We start from the raw sequence: 27,403 nt of genomic DNA on the forward strand, positions 1-27,403 counted from the left end.
TACTGAATGTAATAAGGAATTCAAGGAAATCTTTACAGGAACATTGCAGATTTCTCAGCAGGAGACACATCCACAGCAAGGACACGGAGCCCGCATTCTGCCCCCCAACTGGTAGCTGCTGGAGACACGCCCACTTCAATAACAGTAGTTAAGAATGACGTCACGCAGGAGGCAGGCTTCTATTCTAGAACCGATTCACGCATTTCACGTGATCAGCTTTGGTAAGCAAAGGTGTAAGTTACGCTACGTAACTAGCGTAGCTCCATTTCAGGTCAACCGCTGAGGAAAGAGAAGAAGACGACGGCGGCCATTTTGTGCTGATACATCCGGGGAGCATACCGGCTGTTTAGCGGTCTACGTGTACGGTTACCGCGTATTAGCCTGAGAAAAGAAGAACAGCTCCCATTAGGTTCGCGTATTCTGTAACATACGGCTGACATCGTCTCGTACAGCACGATGAGGGGAAGCTTTATGGATCGTGACCGAGGCGGGTAAGAATATACTTGTTGGTGCGCGGCCTCAGTAAAAATGGAGGTAGCCTTATCGTTGTTGTGAATAAGAGAGTCTACCATCTCCGTGCCGGGGAAGGGTTAATCCGGGCAACCTAATCACGTGATGTTACCCCAGGTGGGCCTAATAGAGCTGCTATGTGTGGAGCAGCAGATGACATAACCTGCTGCCAGATCTCCGTGGGTGGCCGGACGTGATTGTACTTTTATAGTAGTTGTTGGAATAAAATAAAAATAAAAACACAGCAATCCCCAAGCTTTATTATTATTATTATTTTTTAAAACACTGATGACCTATCCTCAAGATCAGTAGCTGATCAGTGGGGCTCTGATCTCATCAGTTCAAGCCGCTGATAGTTGAGGGTCCTGGGTGTCCTACCACCCCCCCCCCCCCACTGGTCAGAGGGTATAAAACACTTGGACAACCCCTTTACAGGGATTTTCTGGGACTTTATAATTGACGCCCTATTCTCAGGATAGTTAATCAGTATTTGATCTGTGGGGCCCCCACTGATCAGCTGTGCTTAGGGTACTTTCACACTTGCGGCAGGACGGATTCGGCAAGCTGGTCTCCCTGTCGGATCCGTCCTTCCGCTGTTTCGCCGGACCGCCGCTCCGTCCCCATTGACTATAATGGGGTCGGAGCTCTGGCGGTGCACGGCGAAAGCAGCCGGACTAAAAAGTCCTGCATGTCCGACTTTTTAGTCCGGCGGCTTTTGCCGTGCTGCGCCGGAGCTCCGCCCCTGTCCCCATTATAGTCAATGGGGACGGAGCAGCAATACGGCAAAATAGCGGAAGGACGGATCCGACAGGCAGACCAGCTTGCCCGATCCGTCCTGCCGCAACTGTGAAACTAGCCTTACAGTAGCGCTCTGGCCTTCTCGCTGCTTTCCCTAGGCCGGTGACGACATGTTCATTGGTCATAGGGCATGGAAAAGGCTGCGATGCTCACAGAAGCACTAGTGCCTTCTCAATTAGCTGATCAGCGGGGGTCCCGGGTGTTGGACCCCCCTCACTGATCAGATGCTGAAAACCGGGCCTGAGGGTAGGTCGTCATTTATAAAGTCTTCAAAAACCCTTTTAATTACCACTGCAAATGTGTGTAATACAAAGGGGAAAAAAAACACTCGTCTCTCAGAAGCGGTGTAGCGGAAGTGTGACATCCCATCTGTGACACGCAGAAATTCTCTGGCCTCAGCGTCATCTGTCCCCAAGGGGCATAAAGCTGGTCACGTCCCCCTTGGTCCAGATGAGTGGCTTTTTTTTCTTCACACACATTCCCATTAGTACTTTTGGTTTGGGGGGTCTTTAAACTCTATTAAATCAATATACTAACATATTGCCCGGCTCAGACTTCATCCGCTGCTGTAATGACATGCCGTATACTGCATATGACTGCAACCACCTACAAAAAACAACAGAGTCTCTGCAGCTCAAGAAATAGTACATTTTATTTAAATAAATATATATGACATGATTAAAGAGATAAGAAAAGGTGCGGTTCCCCTGAGGGATGGTATGACAATACATTGGTACAATATGCATACAATTGCCTATATCGAGGTGACTGTTGGGGTACATTCACACGTCCGTATAAGTTTATCAGCATCCGTTCCGCATTTTGCGGAATAGATGCGGATCCGTTTATTTCTATCGGTAAATTAAATGTACTGACAACGTTCAGTATGTTATCCGCATTTCTAGTCTGCAAAAATATGAAGCTTGTACTACTGTTGCCCGCACAGATGGATCCGCAGCCCCATTCAAGTCAATGGATCCACAAATAGTAGTAATAGCATACCCATGAACATACAGTGTCTTCAGGAGAACCACACACACACACACATACAATACAAGCCCTTTAATGGGTGTGCTGAAGGCCTTCTGATCTGTGATGCACGGATGATTCCGGAATTGATAATTAATTCTGTCACCCAAAGAAATGAATAAAAGTGAATGGGATGGCCGAGATGTAATTGTGACGGCGAGGCAGTGCTCGTATCTCTTCAGCTAATTGGTCATCAATATAAAGAACGGGGACAGCACCTTTAAACGCTTGATTGGGTTGTGCTTTTAAAGGGGCTGCGGCACTCAGTCACAAGGCCTGTCTGCATCTCAGTCATGTTCATGTGATTGAGTATTAAACACAGTGTACAGATCTGTATACTATGACTGAGTGACGTGGACTCTTCAAAACCAGTGATCATTGGGTAGTTAGATGTCAGTTGATCTGACATTTATTACTAATCATTAGGTAGGGTCATTAATATTTAAAAGGGTTGTCCAGCTTTGGCTGCTTCCCCTGTCTCATCAGACCTGCAGAGGGAACCGTACTCCCCACTGCTCGGTTCCTTCTCCTTTGGTCCAGTGTTGCGGTCTCTGCGCTCCAGTTCCTCAGGTGGCCAGTGATTGGCTGCAGTGGCACAAAGAGCATCTTTTTATCTGGAGGACCTGCCCTGCATTACGCAGAGACAGCACATTGATTGGAAAGGACACTGTATAATTCTTTCTTTCTCCTCTGGGGGTGCTACAGGGAAATTGCTAAACTGTTTCCCCACAGGTTACAGTTGATCTCTGAAGGTCCCAGCAGGGGAACACTTTGATCAGCTTATTGTCAGTGGAACTGTTTAAGGAGGTTCAAGGTGGAGAAATTGCTGAGTTTGTTCCTAAATTTATAAAAAATAAAATAAAAATCCCCAAAAACATAAACAGACATGTTTGATCATTACAAAACATAAATGAGTGTACTGTGCCCCAGCTATGACTGTGAAGACCCTCGGCTTGATATCTGGTCTACAGGATGCAACATGGCCACTTTCCTGTGACTGCTTTCTCAGCCTCTTCCTGGCTTCCAGTACTTCAGCACAGGAGCTGAACGGTAAGGCTAGGTTCACACCTGCACTGTAAACCGCTCAACAGGCAAAAAACAATTTTTCCCTATGGGCATGGTTCTCACCTGAGCGTTTTACAACGCGTACGAATGCACTGTAAAACGTCCTACTCCCCAAGAAGTACAGGAGATTATTTGGGGCGTATTGTCGCGCGTAACACCTCTGTTTTTCATTGTATGCCTCTGTGGTCAATAGCAAGAATGTGCATACGACGCACGTTTCCAAAATACGCCTGAAAAACGCCCGATAAAAATGCCTGTAAACAGCGCTTATCGAATACGCTCAGGTGTGAACCCAGCGTAAGTGGACATGTCTGGCACAGATGCAGGGGGATCCTCCTTACTGTATCTGCGAATGCACTGGGCGTGTCCGGTTAATGTTCAGGGCCTACACAAAAGTAGTGGAAGCCAAGGAAACAGCCATGTTTCATGACCGCCACTATCCTGCTTGCTGAGGACTGATTCCACCTTTCATTTTTCAGAGCTCCTTTGGAAAATGAAAGGTGGAATCTGGTTGCTTTGGGCAACTCAGACATTTTTCCTTTACACCAGTCTTGATCAATCTTCCCCCATGTTTGTCTACAATATCCTTTTGGCCTTCTTTGAACAAAACTGTGTAACAGTAGGGTGCTGGTAATTTCTGGACCGCAGCCGAGCAATTAGCAGTAATCTGCACTTAGCTACCACTGCCAGCTTGTGGTATATCGCCATATAGTTCTGATGAATTAGTCATTGTCTTTTCTCTTTTAAATATTTCAAATGATTTATTTTACATCCTTGTTAATAACCTACGTTTTGCCTTTCTGTCTACTTATTTAGGGCTGGTGGCTCTCGCTTCCCAAAATTTGGTAACCCAGGAGAACGCCTCCGCAAGAAGCGCTGGGATTTAAATGAGCTTCCAAAATTTGAGAAGAACTTTTACACTGAGCATCCAGAAGTAGCTCACATGTCAATAGTAAGTAAAGACCACTTTCAGCAGTTATTGGTATTTCAGCCTGTTTTTGTTGTTGTTGTTTTTCAAGGACTTGAGTGGCACATCCTATACAATATGCTAATAAAGGTAAATTAAGGAAGTGCAATTGACAATACTGTACTTGGGGTCTGTATTGCCACCATAGGCCAGGAAGCGTATTTTAGATTAAAATGGTATTTGGTAATGGTAAAAGGGTATTTGGAACCAATAACCCAGGACATAGTCTATCTTTCGTATACTATGGAAAAAGTTATACGTGTAGGAGAACATTAGCCATTTGACTAATTTTATTTATGGCTGATGACAAAATAGCTGCTGCACATTGTAATGAAGGGTACATGGCTATCCACACACCTGACCAGTAGGGGAAGTGTTAAGAGTCCTAGACACAGTGATAATGTATTAGAAAAAGACAGCCTTATAATATTAAGACAGCTGCAGTCACAATGAAGACCATGTTTGTGATCACTGTGATGGCCGGTCACAGTGTTTCATAGTGAATGAAAGCAGTTTAGAAGAAGCCAGCATGGCCTTTCTCTAAGGCTGGGTTCAGACCTGAGCGTTTTACAGCGCGTTCCTACGCGCTGTAAAACGCTCAACAGGCAAGAACCAATGATTCCCTATCGGAATGGTTCTCACCTGAGCGTTTTACAGCACGTACGATCGTGCTGTAAAACGCCCGCCGCCCCAAGAAGTACATGAGCTTCTTTGGGGCGTCTTGTCGCGCGTTCCCGTACATAGACTTTAGCGGGAACGCGCGACAATGGGCGTTCGCTTGTCTCTGTATGCGTGATTGCAAACGCCCGTACAATCGCACATACAGAGCGTACGTTCAAGTACGCTCAGGTCTGAACCCAGCGTAAGATCATCTTGCTGTGCGAGAGACTGTGCTGGCTATAAAGTTAATTGTGATCATACTTGTGAATTAACCCCTTTCTGCCCTGATAGTGGCAGAACTGTGTTAATTCACTTTATTATTTCATAAGAAATAATAAAAATACATTAGTTATAGCTATAGATATTATTTTAGCAATAGTATAGAATGTATTGTGTAGGCAAATATACATACACAAATTCCCCCCTTTTTCTTTCATAAAAAATATGCAAAATGCAGAAGTATTTTAATGTGTCGTAAATAGAGATGAGCGAACTTCTGTTTTAAGTTCGGCGTCTAAAGTTCGGCTTCCGGTTAGCGGAGAATCCCGATCTGGAACCGGATATGGATTCCGACTTCCGTTGTGGTCCGTGGTAGCGGAATCAATAATCGGCCATTATTGATTCCGCTACCACGGACCACAACGGAAGTCGGAATCCATATCCGGTTCCAGATCGGGATTCTCCGCTAACCGGAAGCCGAACTTTAGACGCCGAACTTAAAACAGAAGTTCGCTCATCTCTAGTCGTAAAGTGTGCTTTTCCAAGGTCGCATGGTGAATATAAAAAATAAGCCACTGAATCAGAACATTGTGAGGAAAGAAGCAATTCCTACAGGGGGGGAGCTAAAATGTCAAAATTTCCCAAAAATGAATTCCTTAGGCCCCTTTCACACGGGCGAAATTTCCGTGCGGGTGCAATGTGTGAGGTGAACGCATTGCACCCGCGCTGAATCCGGACCCGTTAATTTCTATGGGGCTGTGCACATGAGCGGTGATTTTCACGCATCACTTGTGCGTTGCGTGACAATCGCAGCATGCTCTATATTGTGCGTTTTAAACGCAACGCAGGCCCCATAGATGTGAATGGGGCTGCGTGAAAATCGCAAGCAAGTGCGGATGCAGATTTTCACGCACGGTTGCTAGTAGACTATCGGGATGGGGACCCGATCTTTATTATTTTCCCTTCTAACATGGTTATAAGGGAAAATAATAGCATTCTTACTACAGAATGCATAGTATAATAAGGCTGGAGGGGTTAAAAAAATATATATAATCCACTTGCTCGCGCAGCCCGGCTTCTCTTCTGTCTTCATCTTTGCTGTGCACAGGAAAGGGGACCCGCATCTTATCTGGGCCAAAAACATGACGCCCGTGTGAAAGAGGCCTTAGGGTATAAAGTAGTCACTTTATGGGTGTTTCTAATGTTTTTACACTGTATAACATCTGTTCTGGCAGTATGGTGACATAGAACTATACCTGTTCTTTTTTTCTGTAATAAATGATTTGAGGGAAAAGGGTCTTTTGTTATACTTGAAACTTTTATTTTGTGTGGACTCCTTCTCCTGGTTCCAGGCGTTCGCTTTGTCGCTTTCTGATCTTTGTACACAGAACTCTCTGAACGCTGAAGTATGTGGAAGGCAGGGATAGTAAACAAAAACTGTCACTGCCTTCTCTATGGGGAGCTCTGCTGTCATTGTAATTTTGGTGTACTGCTTGTTTGAACCCGGTAATATTCATACACTGGTAAACAACTAAACTGTCACCGCTTAAAGCGAATTTGGCAGCAGTTTTGACCATGGTAAACTGCTGACCTAAGAGTCATCAATATTGGAAACCAGACAACCCCTTTAATGCTGTGTGCTTCCAGTTCTGTGTAGCTGCACCAAAAAAGATAGGATGAATAAAAAGTTTAATAAAAGTATTGTCAATACTCCTGATGAATTGAGGCCATTTGCGTATTACTATCCTAAGTTGGACATTACTTTATGGTTGTACAGTCACAACTTTATTGATCTCGCTGTCTGGTGGTCGTGTTTAGGGTTTTATAGGGTAACGCCAAGAGGTTGTAGTAGGGGGCTGCCCTTATCAGTGCTTACGTTGTCTTCATAAAGGTATAATATTAGGATGCATCTACTGTGACTTAGGATGCAATCTGTGACTTTCATTGTACTGTAGACTCTTAAGCCTGTATTACATCGGCCAATATTTTGGCCAGTAATTGCCAGCAAGCGTTCGCATGAACACTTGTTAGAGATCATCTTGCAGTGTAATACTGCCGCGGATAACCTGATGAACGAGCAAATGCTTGATCATCGTGCATTTCTGATTGTTAAGCATGCTTAAAAATCAGCCCTTGCCGGCGGCACATCATGTTGTCTAATACCAATCTTACGCTGGCCAACCTTACTATGGCATAGTGATCACTACTCCCCATGGTGCGGAGGAGATCGCTGCATGTAATAGCAGCGGTCTCCTCCGCTATCAAGCAAGAGATTGCCGGGAGGGAATGTTTATCTTCAGACAATTGCTTGCTGTTCTGCCTGTTTAATACAGGCTCTCGATTAGGGCTGCAGCTATCGACTATTTTTGTAATCAAGTATTCTATTGATTAATCTAAGTATTAGGGCTGCAACGATTAATCGATGTAATCGATTATATTCGATAACTGGATTCGTTGTCGACGAATCCAGTTATCGAATAATCGCCGATTCGTTGCTATGCGGGCGGGCGGTCGCTGCATCTTTATTTTACCTTTTTACAATGACGCTCCTGTAACAGCCAGGCAGAGCGGACGGCGGCGTAACGTCACTCACTCACGTGACACGCCTGCTCCGCCTCCTTCATTCATGAGGTGGGCAGAGCAGGTGCGTCACGTGAGTGAGTGACGTTACGCCGCCGTCCGCTCTGCCTGGCTGTTACAGGAGCGTCATTGTAAAAAGGTCAAATAAAGATGCAGACGTGATTAGTCCGACTTATAAGCATCGGGGCCGGGGCTGTTATGGGGAGGGGGGAGGATCTGTCTATGGCACTGCTATGGGGAGGGGGGTCTGTGTATAGCACTGCTATGGGGAGGGGGGAGGATCTGTCTATGGCACTGCTATGGGGAGGGGGGTCTATGTATAGCACTGCTATGGGGAGGAGGGGGGGGGTCTGTGTATGGCACTGCTATGGGAAGGGGGATCTGTGCACTGTTATGAGGAAAGGGATCTGTGCACTGTTATGCCCTTAACAGTGCACATATCCCCCTCTCCATAACAGCGCCACCCACAGATCCCCCTCTCCATAACTGCGCCACCCACAGATCCCCCTCTCCATAACTGCGCCACCCACAGATCCCTCTCCATAACTGCGCCACCCACAGATCCCTCTCCATAACAGCGCCATCCACAGATCCCCCTCTCCATAACTGCGCCACCCACAGATCCCCCTCTCCATAACAGCGCCACCCACAGATCCTCCCCCTCTCCATAACAGCGCCACCCACAGATCCCCCCGCTCTCCATAACAGCGCCACCCACAGATCCCCCTCTCCATAACTGCGCCACCCACAGATCCCTCTCCATAACAGCGCCATCCACAGATCCCCCTCTCCATAACTGCGCCACCCACAGATCCCCCTCTCCATAACTGCGCCGCCCACAGATCCCCCTCTCCATAACTGCGCCGCCCACAGATCCCCCCTCTCCATAACTGCGCCGCCCACAGATCCCCCCTCTCCATAACTGCGCCGCCCACAGATCCCCCTCTCCATAACTGTGCCGCCCACAGATCCCCCCTCTCCATAACTGTGCCGCCCACAGATCCCCCCTCTCCATAACTGTGCCGCCCACAGATCCCCCTCTCCATAACTGCGCCACCCACAGATCCCCCTCTCCATAACTACGCCACCCACAGATCCCCCTCTCCATAACTGCGCCGTCCACAGATCCCCCTCTCCATAACTACGCCACCCACAGATCCCCCTCTCCATAACTGCGCCGTCCACAGATCCCCCTCTCCATAACTGCGCCGTCCACAGATCCCCCTCTCCATAACTGCGCCGTCCACAGATCCCCCTCTCCATAACTGCGCCGTCCACAGATCCCCCTCTCCATAACTGCGCCGTCCACAGATCCCCCTCTCCATAACTGCGCCGTCCACAGATCCCCCTCTCCATAACTGCGCCGTCCACAGATCCCCCATAAGTGTCGTCCACAGATCCCCCATAATAGTGTCGTCCACAATTTTGTTTTAATATGGCCTTTGAACATATTTTTTTAAGTAAGATCATATAAACCTCTCTGTTTTGTAATTTTGTCGTTTTTGCCGATTAATCGATTAATCGTAGAAATTAATCGGCAACTAATCGATTATTCAAATAATCGTTAGCTGCAGCCCTACTAAGTATTATTCAAGTACTCGAATAACAAAAAAACTCATTAAAAGAACGTTTTTCTTTAAAAACTCTTAAGCCTTCCCCCTCGGTGCTTACCTTTCCTGTAGGGGCGCTGCTCCACAGCTCCTTCATCTTCTCTGCGCGCTGCACTGCAGTCAGTCCTGACGTCGCACAGCATCGGGACATAGTGCATGTAAGCGCGCACTATGACCTGACGATGTGTCAAGATACAGTGCATCGCGGTACGGGCCGGCGGGGGACCACGGGCACAGTAGTAGCCGCCCAGCGAAGTGAATATTGATGAGCTGTGCAGCGCTTCAAAACGGCAGTTGGGGGCGGCTGGCTGGGCGCAAGTGGAGAAGAAACGCCGCCTGTTGGGCAGATTGAAGACGCTTCAAGCAGGTTATAAAACTTCAGTTTACTGTATTTATAAGGTGGACAGGGGGGATACTTAGATGATTAAATATGCTTATTGGGCCTGTCAGTGTCCCTTTAAATGTAATAAAATAACGGTTGTGTTTTAGGTCTTTTGCTTTACTGTAATTGCTGTTTGATTGTTACAAGAACCTAAAAGTTACAATATTCTTATATTGCAGCATGACGTTGAAGAACTGCGCAGAAAGAAAGAGATTACTGTCCGTGGGATCAACTGCCCGAAACCTGTCTATACTTTCCAACAGTCAAACTTTCCTCGTAAGTTATTTTATTTAATCTCTTTCTTATTTGTTTTGCAGGCTTTTCCCCATAGGATGCTGCCACACTAAGGTTACTTTTACACTTGCGTTTGGTGCGGCTCTGTCATGGATCTGCACAGACTGATCCGTTCAGATAATACAACCGTCTGCATCCATTCAGAACGGATCCGTTTGTATTATCTTTAACGTAGCCAAGACACCAAGATTTTTTTTTTAATTATTATTAAGGGTTTATTTGTCTTAAGACTACTACAGAAAAAGCAGTGTTTCTATGGTGTTTTTATCTTTTTTGCAAAAATGCTTTTTTGGGGAAAATTATATGTGAAAACTCCCTTTTTAAAGGGGGTTGTATCACCTTTTTAATATTCATGGCACTTCCCTAGTATATGCTACCAATTTGTGATTATTGGGATTTTGAATGCTGGAATCTTTACTCATCAGGACAAAGAAGGGACACCTCCATTGAAGCATGTAATACCAGCACATGAGTAGGCGTATAAGTAGGGATGTCCCGATACCGATACTGGACATTTGCAGAGTACTTGTACTTGTGCAAATGTTCCCGATACCACTGCCGATACCTGCTGGCCACTTGCGGCGGCGCTCTCAGCAGTTCGGCGTGGGGGAAGGAATTCTGTGACTCGCATTACCGGCACCCGACCTCTGAGAGGACACTGTGATCCGTGCAATTAACCCCTCAGGTGTGGCACCTGAGGGGTTAATTGTGTGGATCACAGCGTCCTCTCAGAGGTCAGGTGCCGGTAATGTTCTTCAGTCTCTGCATTGGTGGCAGTGGGCAGTGCGCCCCCCTCCCCAGTAGTAATCATTGTATGTTAGTGAGCAGCATTATACTCACGTGCGCCGTGGCCGCCGGGCGCTCCTTCTCATAGGTCTATGCGGCGCATTGCTAATGCTATAAGCATTAGCAATGCGCCGCACAGACAGAAGAAGGAGCGGCCGCCGCGCACGTGAGTATAATGCTGCTCACTGACATACCATGGCAGCTAGGACTTCTGTAGCGTCTTGGCTGCCATGGGGGGGGGGGCGCAATGCCCACTGCCACCAATGATGGGGGAGGTGGGGGACCCTGTGGCCACTAATACTGGGGGGGGGGGGTTGAGTTACCAGAGGGGGCTGATAAGAGGGAGAGGCTGGGGTGCTGATGGGAGGCTGGGGGCTGTTTTTTTGGACTTTTGGTTGGTCAGTGGTCACAAAATAAATGTGTTATTTATTTAATTGGTATCGGTACTCGGTCCCAAAAAAATTGTATTGGGACATCCCTACGTATAAGTATGGGCCGGCTGCAGCACTCTTTCATTCTTGTGGTTGGGACACCATATGACATGTAGGTGATCCTTGGAGTAGTCCTTTAATGTCAATGGTCAAGCCCTGTTATCAGCATAAGGCCTCTTTCACAGGAGCGAGTTTTCCGCACGGGTGCGATGCGTGACATGAACGTATAGCACCCGCACTGAATCCTGACCCATTCATTTCAATGGGTCTCTGTACATGAGCGTTTTTTATTTTTATTATTATCATTTCCCCCCCCCCCCCCCCCCCCCCACCCCACGCATCACTTTTGTGTTGCGTGACAATAACAGCACATTCTATATTCTGTGTTTTTTCACGCAGCTCTGGCTCCATAGAACTGAATGGGGCTGTAATGCGTCCACAAGTGCGGATGCAGTGTGTTTTTCACTGATGGTTGCTAGGAGATGTTGTTTGTAAACCCTCATTTTATTTGTATTTTTTATCCCGCGCGTAAAAAACGGACCCGCGTGGAAAAAACTGAACTAAATGCAATCGCATACAAAACCGACTGAACTTGCTTTCAAAATGGTCCGAGTTTCACTGAACCCATCCAGATCTAATCGGTCATGCTCGTGTGAAAGAGGCCTAAGGATTTTCTTTCCAAAGCATAGTACCCGTGTTTCATATTTGTCTTCTTATATCACAGAGTATGTTATGGATGTTCTTATTGATCAACGATTTAAGGAACCAACCCCAATCCAATGTCAGGGGTTTCCTCTTGCGTTGAGTGGTCGAGACATGGTGGGGATTGCCCAGACCGGATCTGGCAAAACACTTGCGGTAATTGTTTTATTTTTTACATAGGACAGCTCAAAAGCATTAATCCCTCATAAAACACATAGGGGGAGATTTATCTTCTCCCTTTGCCATGGATTTGGCATTAAAAAGTCACAAAACCCAACTGGCATTGTTACACTGCCCTTGACGGTTTCCAAGAGTTAGTGGGACCAGCAGCTTCTGCATATTTATCATTTGCACCAGAAACTGATGTAAATGTTGACTGAAATCTACGCCAGCTACAGTTTGGAGTAGACTGCCTCAGGAGGCATTTAGTTGGCATAAATCTTTGTCATAAATGCCTGTTCCGCCAGCACAGGGTCCTTCAAGACCAGTGTAACACATTCCCCTAATACATCGGGCCCATTATCCCAATCAGATTAGAATAGCAGTCACTTGACTTTTTAAAGTTGGCTTTGTGTTTTGAGTTGACGTTTGTCTAGTTTAAGCCATCATTATTTTATTAATCTTGAGAAAATAAAGAGTTTGCTGATGGACCTCTGGGCAGAGCTGTGGCATCAGGTTCATCGAAGGGGTAAGAAATAGAAAATCATTTTGGTTATTTACAGATGAAAAGACTAGTTTCAGAATCTGTTTACTCCAAAAACATCTTCTGATTCCTAAGTGCCTAATTTGTTTTGTTTCTAAAGTATCTTCTGCCTGCAATGGTGCACATCAACCACCAGCCTTATCTGGAGCGAGGAGATGGACCAATTGTATGTATTCAGTTCCTTTTACATTATTTGTCTTTGTTCAGTGTGACGCCATTTAAAGGAGTTCTGCAATTTGTTTAAACTGATAATCAATCCTCTGGATAGGTCATCAGCATCTGATCGGCGGGGGTCCGACACCCGGGACCCCTGCCGATCAGCTGTTTGAGAAAGCAGCGGTGCTGGCAGTAGTGCCGTGGCCTTCTCGCTGTTTACGGCAGGCCCAGTGATGTCATGACTAGTATCATTGGCCTGTGCGGGGCTAAGATTCATTCAAGTGACAGAGCTTAGCCCCGACCAGGCCATTGATACCAGTCATGACGTCACTGGGCCTGCGGTAAACAGCAAGAAGGCTGCGGCACTACTGCCAGCGCCGCTGCCGTCTCAAACAGCTGATCGGCAGGGGTCCCGGGTGTCGGACCCCTGCCGATCAGGTGCTGGATAGATCATCAGTTAAAAAAAACGCAGAACCCCTTTAAAGTTTTGGGGAAATCTGAACTTTTTTTTTGTATTTCAGTGTTTGGTTCTTGCTCCAACCCGAGAATTAGCTCAGCAAGTACAGCAAGTAGCCGATGAATATGGAAAGTCATCTCGGCTGAAGAGTACATGCATTTATGGTGGCGCTCCTAAGGGTCCACAGATACGTGATCTTGAAAGAGGTAACATTTTGTTGAAAAAAAAAAAGTATCCTGTGTATAGTATATACATTATAAGTATAGATATATGTATATAAAAAAAATTCAGGGACACTGATTCTGTTTTAGACCCTCATTCCCCAAGCAGAACATGTTAGGAGCAGCACCAAGGGGGTAGAAGCAAATACATTATAATGGTGTTTGTGCTAGAAACACTGCAAATTACTTTAAAACAAATAATATTAAGAACCTTTTAGAACTATTGCCATGGAAATTATTCATTTAGAGGCATACACAGATCTCGTAATGCCCCATAGCAAAGCTTTTTGTATAGGCCCCACGCCCCCCCCCCCCCCCCCCCCCCCAGGTTCCTATTACATATGCTTTAGTCACTTCCAGAAGACGTTATACCCAAAGTGCGATGCCCCACATTTCTGATGAATTTGTGTTTTTAAATTTTTGTTTAAACTGTCAAAGAAAGTCACCCTCCGTGTCCATTTTCTGTATCAGAACTATATACTACGTATTTCTCAATGAATTGACACCACAGAAGTGGCATAAACACCATTGATAAATCTCCCCATACAGCTATATTTCTGTCTTCACTCATACTATGTATTATAAAACAGTATAGCTGAAAGCCACCTTATTACCTTTCTTGTGCCCCCACAATTTTCTTCTTATGCTCACAGAAAGCATAGTTTATTGCAGTGCATAGTCTGATTAATCTTTGTCTTCTCTCAAGGTGTGGAGATTTGCATTGCCACTCCAGGCAGGCTCATTGACTTTCTGGAGGCCGGTAAAACTAATTTAAGACGCTGTACCTACCTCGTGCTGGATGAAGCTGACAGAATGCTTGACATGGGTTTTGAGCCACAGATCCGCAAGATTGTGGACCAAATCAGGGTACCTATATGAGGAATTTTTTTATTTTTTCTAGAATTTTAGATTTTTACACAAGGCTTTATTCCTTAACCCCTTAAGAACTCATGCCGTACATGTACGGCGCTGGTGGACTTGACTTAAAGGGAACCTGTCATGTGGATATTTGATTATAATCTAATTATATATAATCAATAACCTCTAAAAAGTGCCTTAGATTTGTTCACTTACTGGTGTGACAGATGGTTACCTCATAATATACACACACAGATGCCACATGCCGCATGCTAATGAGCTGATTTGAGTCCAGCGTGATGTCAGTGAGTGCAGCGTTTTTTTATTTTTTATTCAGAGCTATAGCCACTCCCCCGCCCACCTGCTGCTGATTCATATGGAAAATAACTGTCAATCAGTAGCAGGTAGGCGGGGAGAGTCAGGAGCTCATGAATATTCAGGACTCCTCATTATGAGCTGGATTTTTTCAATACAAGATGTTGACAGGTTGACTGGGTCAGTTAAAGAAAGTGACCCGGAATTTTGCTAAGAGAATCAGTCACTTATTTATGTTGCCCTTAGTTAGGACACCATAAAACTGGTGACATGTTCCCTTTAAGGACCAACGCCGTACATGTACTATGGGCTGATCGGGCGGGTGCAGGAGCTGCACCCGCCTGATCAGCGGCACAGAACCGGCAGTCACTGACAGCTGGGCCCTTGCTGCATGCATTGGTGAAAACACAGATGCCTGCGTGTTAACCCCTTGTATGCCACGGTCAAAGCTGATTTGCGGAGGGTACAGGTGTTACAGAGAAGGTGAGCCCAATGCCTTCCATAGGCATCAGAGCTCGTCTCTACGGAAGTCTGTGAGATCCAGGCCTTAGGCTGGGTCTCACAGGCAGGCTGTCGGCATAAAAGCTGACAGCCAATGCATTACAATACAGATTGTATTGTAATGCATTGCAGAGGGGATCAGACCCCAGAAGTTGAAGTCCCAGAGTTGGACAGAAAAAAAAAAAAGTTTTTCATAATAAAATCCTAAAATAAAACACACAAAATAGGGGGAAAAAAAGTAAAGAAAACCAGACATTGGGTATTGCCACGTCCGTTACTACCGGCTCTACAAAAATATCACATAATCCACCCCCTCACCTGAACGCCGTAGAAAGAAATATTATAAAAACTGTGCTAAAACAATTATTACATCCCCAGGGGTTAACTGCCGCTGATCGCAGCTTCCTTTCATAGAGGCTGGGCGACGGCTATGTGATTCTGCACCCAGCCTCCAGTATCTGTATTAAACGTTAACTTTCATTGGAGGCGCAGTGCGCCCTCCTCCCCAGTATTAAAATCATTGGTGGCAGTGGTCACAGGCTACCCCCCCCCCCCCCCTTCCCTCAATGGTGGCAGCTTCTGATCGGAGCAGTGTAATCCTGGGGCTCCGATCAGTTACCGTGGCAGCCATGACGCTACTGAAGCCATGGCTGCAATGGTAAGCTCCCTGCTACTTTCTGTACTATGCACAGGGCAGCAGGGAGAGTGTGAAGGGATCAAAAGTTCCCAGGTTCTAGCCCCTAAGGGGGGAAATGGTTATTAAATAGTGTAAATAACCAGACCAAAATAAGTATAAATCACCCCCTTTCCCAATTTTACATATAAAAATAAAATATATAAACAATAAATAAATATATTAAATATCGCCACGTCCAAAAAGTCCAAACTATTAAAATACAAAATAGGATAGGATTGTTCGATTATGGGCCGTACGTTCCATAAAATGCGCAACGCACACAGCTTTTTTGGGGTCTTTTTATTTTTCTTCGCGTGGTATAGAGTATTGCAATACTTTTTTATGGTATGCAAACCAAATAAAAATTTGGGTATCGAAATAACCATACTACAGAATCAGGGTAATAAATATTGAGTTTTGTTTGGCTGTTAACCCTTGCTTTGTTACTGAAAAAAATGGATCAAAATGGAAAATCTGGCAAAAAAAGTGAAATTCTGAAATGTCATCTACATTTTCCTTTAATTCTTGTGGAACTCCTAAAGGGTGTTAACAGAGTTTGTAAGATCAGTTTTTAATACCTTGAGGGGTGTAGTTTCTAAAATGGGGCAATTTATGGGTGATTTCTATTATGTAAGCCTCACAAAGTGACTTCAGACCTGAACTGGTCCTTTAAAAAGTGGATTTTGGCAACTTAAAGATTTAAAGATTTGCTTCTAAACTTCTAAAGGTACTTTCACACTAGCGTTTTTGAGTTCCATCAAAAGGGCTCTATACTGGAAAAGAACTGATCAGTTTTATCCCCATGCATTCTGAATGGAGAGCAATCCGTTCAGGATGTCTTCAGTTCAGTCATTTTGACTGATCAGGCAAACGATAAAACCACAGCATGCTATGGTTTTATCTCCGGCAAAAAAAAAAAAACTGCCTGAATGCCGGATCCTGCATTTTTTTCCATAGGAATGCAAAATACCCGCTCCGTTCTTCGCGCAGACCGAAAAAAAGGTGAAATAAATAAATGCCGGATCTGTTTTGCCAGATGACACCGGAAAGACCGGTCTGGCATTTCAATTCTTTGACTGATCAGGCATTTTTAAGACTGATCAGGATCCTGATCAGTCTTACTATTGCCATCAGTTGGCATACGTTTTGCCGGATCCGGCAGGGGGACGGATCACTCTGCCGCAAGTGTGAAAGTAGCCTAAGCCTACTAAGGTCCCTAAAAAAGAAAATGTAATTTACAAAACATGAAGTAGACATATCGGAAATGTAAAGTAATAACTATTTTAGGAGGTATCACTTTCTGTTTTAAAAGCAGAAAAATAGAAATTTTGAAAATTGCTAATTTAAAAAAAAAAAAGGTGACGAGAAAACAGTCTCAGAATGGCCTGGATAAGTAAAAGCGTTTTAAAGTTCTCACCACATAAAGGGACACATGTCAGATTTGCTGAAAAATGGCAGAGTCCTGAAGGGGTTAACATGTAGAGGTAATGTTGGTACTATCTATGTTCCATCCTTGCATTAACTAAGCCTGTTTCTTTTGTTTAGCCTGACAGACAAACTCTAATGTGGAGTGCCACGTGGCCAAAAGAGGTGCGCCAACTAGCTGAGGACTTTTTGAGAGATTATGTGCAGATCAACGTGGGCAATTTGGAGCTGTCTGCCAATCATAATATCCTCCAGATCGTTGATGTTTGCCAGGAGAGTGAGAAGGACCACAAGTAGGTTTAGTACAGTTTCTTTATGCTTCCGTGTTATGTTACTTCCAATATTAACACATTTATATGCACTTCTTTCAGACTTATCCAGCTAATGGAAGAAATAATGGCAGAAAAAGAAAACAAAACCATTATTTTTGTGGAAACTAAACGTCGCTGTGATGATCTTACTCGCAGAATGAGGCGTGATGGGTAAGCACAAAATATTGGTTATTGCTTTTTCTTCATTCCTACAGTTCTTCATTTTTGCATATATTTGTAGGTGGCCTGCCATGTGTATCCATGGTGACAAGAGTCAGCAGGAGAGAGACTGGGTCCTAAATGGTGAGTTGGTAATTAAGGCTTGAAAACATATCTTCTAGTTTCCTTTGGCAACTGACAGTTGAGGATTGTTGGAATCTAACATGAACCAAACTAGTCCTAAACGGTGTTCCATCTGACTTTCCAATACGAATGCAAGAATTCATAGTGGCTGGACGTGACCTGGATTATGCAGGTTAAACGACCAGAATGATATATATACACAGTCGAGTTACATTATTATGGCTACTTTCGACGTCGGCAGTGTGTAGCTCATGAAGGAAAGTGTTGTGAGCTGGCTTGGTGGGTAGATGGTTTGCTATAGGCTTTCTGCACACATATGCCTTGTTGCTGTCATTGGTAAAAAGCGATTTATCAGAGTTGCAAAAAGGGTGATTATCGGCTTTTAGGATGTGTGTGGCAGTATTTCTGATACTGTGCAGTTTGTGAACTGTTTTCGTGCTGCTGTAGTGAAAGTTTATGGTGAGTGGACAAATGGCACCATTGTGAATAAGCGATGGGGAAACTGCGGAGCACCATCTACTATTGATGTGAGAGGTGAACATTGGCTACAAAGGTGCATGAGGGCGAACTGAAACACTATAGTGGAGGAGGTCACCTACAAAATGATCCAGGGGGCTAATAGACGCATGCTTTAACACAGTTTGGTGAACGCTACTGTGTATGCGGCCCCAAAGCAGACAGATGGTCACTGCACCTATGCTAATGAAGTTGCATCGGTAGAAAAGGCTTCCGTTTTCACGGCAGTATCTGAATTGGACCCTGACTGACAAAGGGGTTGCCTTCTCCGATGAGTCACATTTTCTGGCTCGTCAAAAGGATGGATGTTGGCGTGTCAACCATTGCTGGAAGTACACAAGCGTGTGGTGGCAGCGTTTATGGTCTGGGGAATGTTTTTGTGGCATTCTCTTTGCCTTCAACATGGATGAGTGGGCCTTCTCAACCAATTTGGGTATGAATCCATCCTTGCAGATCTACACCAATACTGATTTTCTTCCCTGAGGCAGATGGGTTATTACAGCAAGACAATGTGACACGTCACATGGCTAGAATTGTCCGACATTGGTTAGAAGAGCATGACCAAGACTTTCATGTACTACCCTGACTCTGTAATTACCCATTTGAGCATCTGTGGAACCACCTTAATTGTCCTGTCTGCTCTATGCACCCTCCAGCAGCTGTGGGTTGGACTGCTGTCAGCATGGCTCCAGATACCTGTGACAACCGACCAGGACATTGAGTCACCCCCAGCCTGTCTAGCTGCACACGGCAGTTACTCTGGATGTCAGCTGATGGTCATGATAATGTGACTTGACTTTGTAGTTTTGTCAGAAAAGGGTCAGGGGAACTTGTAATTGGTTATTTGAAATCCCTGCTCTTTCCAGGAGTCTGTTTGGCAGAGTTACTCAATGATTCCCTGTATGAGCATGCATGCTGAGATGACTGTCAGTCACTCAGTAGGCAAAAAAGAAAATGGGTTCTGAGTCAAGAAAAGTAACAAAACTCCTCTCAGCACTGTTCTTATACAGGTAGACTTTAGAGCAGACTGATTCTTAACGCCTTCTGTCACCAAAAGTGTTGGTCACTTACCGTGTTTCTCTGTGCGCCAAGCTATACTTCTGTATGCCGAGAACAGAGTTGAAAGAAGGTTTTGTCAGTTTGCTTTCATGTATTCCACTTCAGAACTTCTTATTTTTTGCTTGTGTATAGCCTGAACTAGAATGAATCAGGCATTCCATAGGAGCTAATTAGAAGTCACTGTATCCTAGTAGTTTATGGCACCCCCCAGTAGGACTGCCCACTGGATTCCTAAGCGTAGAAACAGTAGGGATTTCCATCATTAAGTGTCACGTTATACTGAAATGTATTTCTACAAAACTATATATCAGTCTGCTCCGCTTTTCCTGCTCTGTGTAATATGATGCTGGCAGATGAGACGGCATGTTCAACGTGACAAGTTCATTTAAAAATTCTTGCTTGTCTTCACACACTGATTTAGTTAAACTATGAAATTCTTGCTGCTTATAGCGACCACACATGGGAGTATACTGGAGCTGTATCAATCTATCTTGAGTGAGCCTCTAATGGTAGTTGCGTTACAGAAGACAGAATTTTACCAATTACTTTTATGGCTGTATGAAGAGAATTTCTGCTAGAAATGAAGAGGAGGGGGTGGCGGGAATCAAGATGTTTTTGTCTATAATTGATAAGTCAAAAATAAGTGTAAATGTTAAATGCATACAAATTGACATCTGAATTCTACATTACTCAATTACTCAAAATTCTGTTTACTTATGTACATTAAGTGAATTGGGACTTGAAGAGGGAACCCTAAGGCCAAGTTTACACATTCTGGATAGGTCATCAATATGAGATTGTTGGGGGGTCTGACACCTGGCACCCCTGCCGATCAGCTGTATGAGGAGACAGCACAATGCGCGGACCCCTGCCAATCTGATATTGATGACCTCCTGAGGATTAGTCGTCACTATAGGAGAAAGGAAGGAAATTGTGGAGTCCGCACACCTGTATGTAATGGGTGCTCGCGGAGGACTTCAATCACGTAGTAGGTAGATAATCCACGGCACACCAACGTCTTTTGTTTGCAAATTTATTTTGAATACAAAAATTCTGATAATGTCAATATATGACTGATCGCGCCATTATTAGAGCATGTACATAGTATACGTAATATAATTTTTAGGCCATAATGTATCCCAACGTTTCGGTCCTATCAAGACCTTTCTCAAGGGATCTGGGGCCAAGCTGCAAAGAGGCCAGAGAACCCCTTTAAAACGGTGTAATTATTTTATCGAATGTACCAAAACCATACTTGGCTATCTGAGAAAACAAATGGTCTCAAATGTGAAAACATTTTGTAACTCTACATTAATTTACTCTTACAGAATTTCGCACTGGAAAAGCACCAATTCTAATTGCTACAGATGTTGCCTCGCGAGGTCTAGGTTTGTAACTTTACAGGTTGAATACAGCTGATATATTTCCTAATAGATCAAGTCATCTAGAACTTGAAGCTTTATATAAATCGGGCAAAGAGTGATATTATTTAGCAGTTCTTTTTCCCCCCCATTATTTTTAGCTGAATATTCTTAAAAATAGGGCAGACATTTAAATATACTTGTTGTTCATATTTTATTATTCGGTCTAGGACATGAGAAGTATATTACTATCTTCCCATACTAATTTTCCTTATACTTTACATTTCATCTAGGTTTTTCCTTTTGAGTGTAAGCCTAGTGACACATTTTTTTTTTTTTTGTGTAGTCTCCATTTTTCTAGTTTGTGCCCCATCCATGTTGTTATAAAAACAAAACAACCTAAATCTGTCTGTTTCTTGTTACTTACAGACTTTCTATTTTTTTGTTTTATGTTGTATATTTTACTATTTCTGGAAGGTTTAGCCTTATTTTAGATATTATTACTTAGGATTGGAGAGCTTGCTCCTGGTGGAAGTTCACCATTGGCTAACTGACAAAACATTATCATGTTCAGAAAACTTCCTGGTCTCCTTCTCCCCAATGGAAAGGTGGTTCACTAGTGTGAGACAATATGTATTTTTCCAGTGATTTACCACAAGTACTGTATGGACAGCACCTTGCGTATAGTACGAATTATAGGCCTTCTATAATAGTTGCGTAGTTTTCATTTTTATTATGATACCGCATAAATGCATGGCTAGCTGCTGTGCATGCAGTTTCCCTCAGTTACTTGCATTAGGTGACAGGTAAGTTACTGGTTAATGAAATCATTCTGCTCACTTAAGGGATTTTATATATAAAGTATACATATATTATAACTTTTTGACATAGTTCCTAATATTAAATCTTATCTTTTTTTGTTTGTTTTTGACAGAAGCTGCAGATCACTCTCAGTACAGGGCCAGCTGCCTGTCGAAAATAGAGGGGGGATGAACACTGGAAGCTGCCCCGCTATAAGGGCACTGGCTTCTTACACTCTTCCCTCGCAAAGGTCTTGTACTGAAGAGGCAGTTTTTGGGTCTGCATCTCCATCCCCTAACTTTCCCACTCGACATCGGGGTGCAAAATGTGTGCTTTCCACCCTGACAGCTGAGCTGGGTCTACACCCCGTTCACTTATGGCTGCTGGTATGATGCCATAATCAATAGAAGGACCACCTTTCTAGAAGGGAGATCACCTGGTGCTTTCCACTATGCTATCTACTCAGCAGCTGTGGGAAAGTTCCAAACCAAGGAAGACATGGGAAGTCGCTTGGCTTTCGAAGCAGAAGAATAGCCCCTTCTGCTGTTTTTCTACAGACTTCTGTGACTTCCTCCATTTCCAAATGTAGTAGCCCCTTTCTCTACCTTTTTAAAATAAGCTAGAATGCTGCACGGTATGTTTCATGGTCTGCTTTTATCTTCGTGGCCTTAAAGAAAAAAGTGCCATTTATATTAACTTTTCCCTATTTTACATCTTAGACTGAAGAAGCCCACATTATTTTCAAGCTGAAAGACACTTGCTCACTTAAAATTTCCATTACCCAAACCATTGAGCAGACTGCACTGGTTTTATCATTTCTCCACAAAACTAAATGCCCAAAACCTGAAAAAAAAACCTGCAGCACTTTTAAATGATCTTCCTGTAATAAGAAACAGACCTATCCAAGGCCACCATGTATTTATCTCACAATAGTACGTGGGCGCATGAAATGGTGGGGTTGCCACTTCACAGTTTTGTTAACTGTTCACAACAGATGAGTGGTGGAGGGGTCTCTCTTCGCATATTAACAGGCTCACTGGACAGAAGCATCTAGCCAAGCCAGTGCACGTGTTGGGACCTCTTGCTGCGCCTGGACAATTGATGCATGCTCCCTGCTTCGGTGGCCCTGTGTCCATGGATGAAGGCGGTAGGACCGCTATATGCCAAACGGATGGGATTAGCAACAGCTGGTTCCCCACCTCACTGAGGGAGTGTGCATCGGTCCGGACAAAAGCTCACCGAGGATGAATCCCATGGAGTAATTCGACTTCAGCTCCATAATAAGGAACCTGATGATTGTGAAAATGTGTGCATTTAAATGAGTTGCTGTGTTCTCATAGGGATTTAGTGTAAGCATGTTAGTCAGCTCTGAAAGATGATCATAAAATTGTACGTATACATTATGATATGAGGGATTATGTATATAAACGAAAAATGTTGTGCGTAAACTGTTATTGGTGCATTTTAGCACAAGTGTTAATTCACATAGTAAGTGTCTGTAAATTCATATAGCTTTACTAGAAAATTAGAAGATTATTTTCTTTTTTAACAAAAAGGGCAATAATTGTCCTTTGCTAATATAGTGCAACTTTGGTAAAACATTACTTTTTTTTTTTATAAAAAAAAAAGAATTATAAAGATTTAATCATAAGGGAGTACATATACTATTAAGAACATCCCCTTTATAATAGCCCTAATGAAAGTATTTTATTATTTGTTGGTACTTTATTTCCCTACTTCTCCCCTCCTTTGTGTGTGTTTTCTGAATGTTTTAGATTTTTTTATTTTTTTTTCCTATATTTTCTAACTTTCTATTTTTGTCCCTCTCCTCGATGTATTTTTTATTTTTTTCCCCCTACACATCAATTATCCCGGTCACTAAACAGACGTGGAAGATATCAAGTTCGTCATTAACTATGATTACCCAAATAGCTCAGAGGATTACGTGCACCGTATTGGCCGCACGGCCCGTAGTACAAATAAAGGCACAGCGTATACTTTCTTCACTCCTGGAAACCTTAAACAAGCTCGTGAGCTGGTGAAGGTGCTTCAAGAAGCTAACCAGACTATCAATCCAAAACTCATGCAGCTGGTAGATCATGGCCGTGGGGGTGGTGGTGGAGGTGAGTCTTCCTGTTTGTTGTAAGGTATACATTTGTATTGAGAGAGAGAGTTTATATCTGCTCGTTTTACATTTTGAAAGACAATATTTAGGTGGCCGGAAATGACTGAGCACGCAGGCACTCACTGTTTCAGTAGCTCGCAGTGCATGGGAGTTACAGAAACAAAATGGCACAGCAAGCAAGCTTCTACCCTTTTTTTCAGTAGATTCCTTTAGCTAAGCTGTTTAATGGTTAAGTCGATCAGATCAGCAGGAACTTTATCCATACTGTACAAAAATTCATTCATGGGGTGAAGAATACTCAGTGATGTGAAATCATGCTGCTCTCTGTTGCAAGAGAGGCTGAACAAAGGGTTTTTCTGAGATGTTAATTCCGAAGACCTTTCCTCCTGGATAGGTTATCAATATCTGCTTGGTGGCGAATGACACCTGGGACCCCTGCCGATCAGCTTTTTAAGAAGGCTGCAGCCCTATGAGGCCTTGTCGCTGCTTTCCCTAGGCCAAGTCATTTCTCCAGGCACAGTCATTGGTCACATGGCCTAGGTGCAACGCTGCACCATTGAAAGCTGCTATACAATGTATGGCGCTTTATTTGGTGAGCATGGAGAAGGCTGCGGCACTCCGGAGAGCCCAATTGCCTTCGCAAATGGTTGATCTGTAAGGGTCCGTTGGATCCCAATTGATCAGTACTAAAATCTCAGAAAAACCCTTTTAAATCATAAGGTATTAAGACATGTAATTTTTGAAGATTTATAACTTTATCTGGACCTAAGGATAAGAAAAAATTATTCTAGAAACCTGTAGTCCATATAAACCTCTTTAATAGAAATTTGCCTCTTTTGCAATTTAACGCAGCGCAGTTCCACATCGCTGGGTTTGCTTCACTCCATGACCCATTACTAACCATTTGGCCATTGCCATCTGAGCACAGTAGGCTTGCGGTCATTATATACACCATGTAACCACAATAGTTGATGAGCAGTATATTTTCTGCTTTTATATTGGGAAAGAAATCCTGACAGTGATGGCAGCTTCATATTATTTACTTGTATCCTTAATTTCAAGGTTTGGCGTTCCTTTGAGCCTGGTGCATCATTTGTTTTCAGTGCCGATTGTGTTCCCCCCTTTCTGTGTATAAAAATAAATAAATTACAAATGAAATTTATTGTAAGCACTTGCATAGCATTGACATATATTCTGCATCGCTTTACAGACATTAGCATCAAGCTGTCCCCAATAGGGCTCACAGTCTCTAAGTCTGACTGTATCTCATTATCCATAGGTGGCCGATCTAGGTACCGCAGCATTCCAACCAACAATAATCCAAACATGATGTATCAAGAAGAGTGCGACAGGAGAATGCGTGGCAAAGATGGTGGTAGACGTGACGGACGGAATAACCGTGATGGAATTGCCAGCAATGGAACTGGAAGTCGTCAGGGATTTGGTTATGCAGGGCAGAATTCAAACTTCCAGCCTAGCCAGTATGGATACGGGCAGGGCGCATTTACCGCAGGAGCAGCTAGCAGCTATGGTGCAGCAGCATATGGCCAAGCACCACAGCCGCTGATGTCCCAGCAGTTCGCCCCGCCTGGTACTCCTTTGTTGAACTATATGAATCAAGCAGCTAGTTATCAGTACCCACCCCCTCCTCCACCTCCACCACCACCTGCTCGAAAGTGAACCTTTTAATTGGTTCACTTTTTATTTTTTTTATTAGCTGGTTCTTTTATTTTTTATTTTCCCTTCAGACTCGTTTTGTCAAGTGCAAGAAATTGAATTTGAGGTAACCTTTATTTTAACTATACCTCGTCTTCAATTTCGGTATCTTTGACATTATTTCAGGACCACTATTTTTTTGTAATTTTTTTTTATTTTGGGGGGGGGGGGGGGGGGGTCTTTTCCTAGTCATGTAAAGTCATCCCATTTTACCTCCATGTATCTGTGTCCACCTTTTGAGACATTCAGACATTTTGTTGCTGCGTTGATGTTTTGTACAAGAGACCTTTTTCTCTAAGTGTTTTTGTTTTTTTCCAGGTAGGTAAACAATCCCAAAATATAGGAAATATATTCCCCCCTCCGCAGCTGTTCTTCATCCTGATAGTGTCTGTTTTCCTAGCCCATACTTTATGTACATTTGCCCATTTAATCCACCTCATAATCTAACAAGGATGCCCATGATTTGGCTTGGTCCAATTTTATTTTATGAAGTGCTACTGCCATAGAAATCCTGCATTTATTAAAATCTCAGGTGATGAAGGGCTGTGGGGTATGGAGGTTTTATTTTTTATTTTTTTTCCCTCCCCTCTAGGAGTGGTTTTACATCCTCATTAGTAAAAGTTGACCCTACGTCTAAGGTGGTTGTTGTTTGTTTTTTCTTTATTTCTGTTTGTAAGTGGCACATGGCATAGTCATATTGGCAGTGCAGTCTCTTTAATGTTGCTATGAAAGTGTAGCTTTTTCCTTTCTTTAATTCTACAATTGGAACCATTTTGTTTTTGTAAATAAAAATGGCTGAAATTATTTGCTTTTTCTTATTTTTCTTTGGCAACACTTTGTTAGAACTCTAACCTGTAACATAGGTATAAAAAAAAAAAATCTAAAAACATGTCTGTCATTTTGACATTAAGCAGATCCAGTAGAGGGCCGTATTTAAAATGCCTGTGACATGTGGTATCAGAACTGCTACTATAAAAAGGAATTTTTTATTTATTTTTTACCCTTACCCTAATGGCTGCCTTGCCAGTATTACCTCCCCATCCCACCTCTCAGGTTTCCTGTTCTCTGTATGGGATATCTTGAGGGAACTTTGACTTCCTAAGAATATTTTTAGAAGTTCACACCTAGGTGCTGGAAAAGGTCTAGGTCTATTATAGTGTATGGGACCTATCCCAAAGTAGCTGAAGTCTCTTGTGGGAGCTGCATTGGTAGTCTGCCTTTATTCCTTCGTTCTCCTTCCCAGCCCCTTGCCCTATGTAGGGAGCTGCTGCGGCCATGCCAGATGGCTCCAGTCTATTCCACTAGATGCTGCGTTGAACGACATAAGCCACTATCTAAGATGGCCACAGCCTGTCTAAGGGAGCCTGAGCTAGTGATGTCACTTTTCCTCTCACCCACGACAGCTCCACGAGAGAGAGGCTCCGCCCCCCACAGACAGGAAACCTGAAGCATAAAAACGCGGAGGCTCTTCTCCCACCCCAGTATGTTTTTTTTTTGTTTGTTTTTTTGTCTCTGGAGGGAAGCTTGAAGTTCTATAGGTTGGCTTCTTCCCCAGGTTTACCTGCAGTCTTCTATAATATATGGTGGCATATTCTTGCGCCGAAGGACCTGCAGAGGCGCGTTGGCCGTTACAGGGGGCTTTGAAGCGCTGTGGGATATGGCTGCTTGGTGGCGTAGTGGCGCACCTTAGGCAGTGAGGAGGAGGAGCGGACGCTTCCGGATGCTTGAGTGGCTCCACAGGAAGTGGAAGCCGTCGGTGGAACGCAAAGGCACCGGAAGTGGGCGTGCGGGTATGACATCATATAAGGCGCTTAAAGAGCGCGTAACCCGAATTGTAGTTGACCGAGAGTTCATGTGAATAGCATG

General features: G+C 43.9%; 1 protein-coding gene across 2 annotated transcripts; it reads left to right on the forward strand.

Moving 5' to 3' along the window:
- Window positions 1-293: 293 nt before the first annotated feature.
- Window positions 294-26,341, forward strand: DDX17 (DEAD-box helicase 17). 2 transcript variants are annotated; one of them, XM_044302285.1, is made up of 13 exons: window positions 296-491; window positions 4,219-4,354; window positions 10,000-10,096; window positions 12,056-12,189; window positions 12,837-12,902; window positions 13,414-13,555; window positions 14,277-14,437; window positions 17,466-17,638; window positions 17,717-17,827; window positions 17,898-17,959; window positions 20,863-20,922; window positions 23,583-23,819; window positions 25,101-26,341. In XM_044302285.1, the coding sequence occupies exons 1-13, from the start codon at window positions 457-459 to the stop codon at window positions 25,499-25,501; spliced, it is 1,815 nt and encodes a 604-aa protein (XP_044158220.1). In that variant the 5' UTR covers window positions 296-456; the 3' UTR covers window positions 25,502-26,341. The 2 variants fall into 2 exon arrangements, with proteins under 2 accessions (XP_044158221.1, XP_044158220.1); XM_044302286.1 differs by lacking the exon at window positions 25,101-26,341 and having other exon boundaries at window positions 294-491; window positions 21,830-23,784.
- Window positions 26,342-27,403: the final 1,062 nt, after the last annotated feature.

This window comes from Bufo gargarizans, chromosome 7 (assembly GCF_014858855.1).
Source record: "Bufo gargarizans isolate SCDJY-AF-19 chromosome 7, ASM1485885v1, whole genome shotgun sequence".
Classification (NCBI taxonomy): domain Eukaryota; kingdom Metazoa; phylum Chordata; class Amphibia; order Anura; family Bufonidae; genus Bufo; species Bufo gargarizans.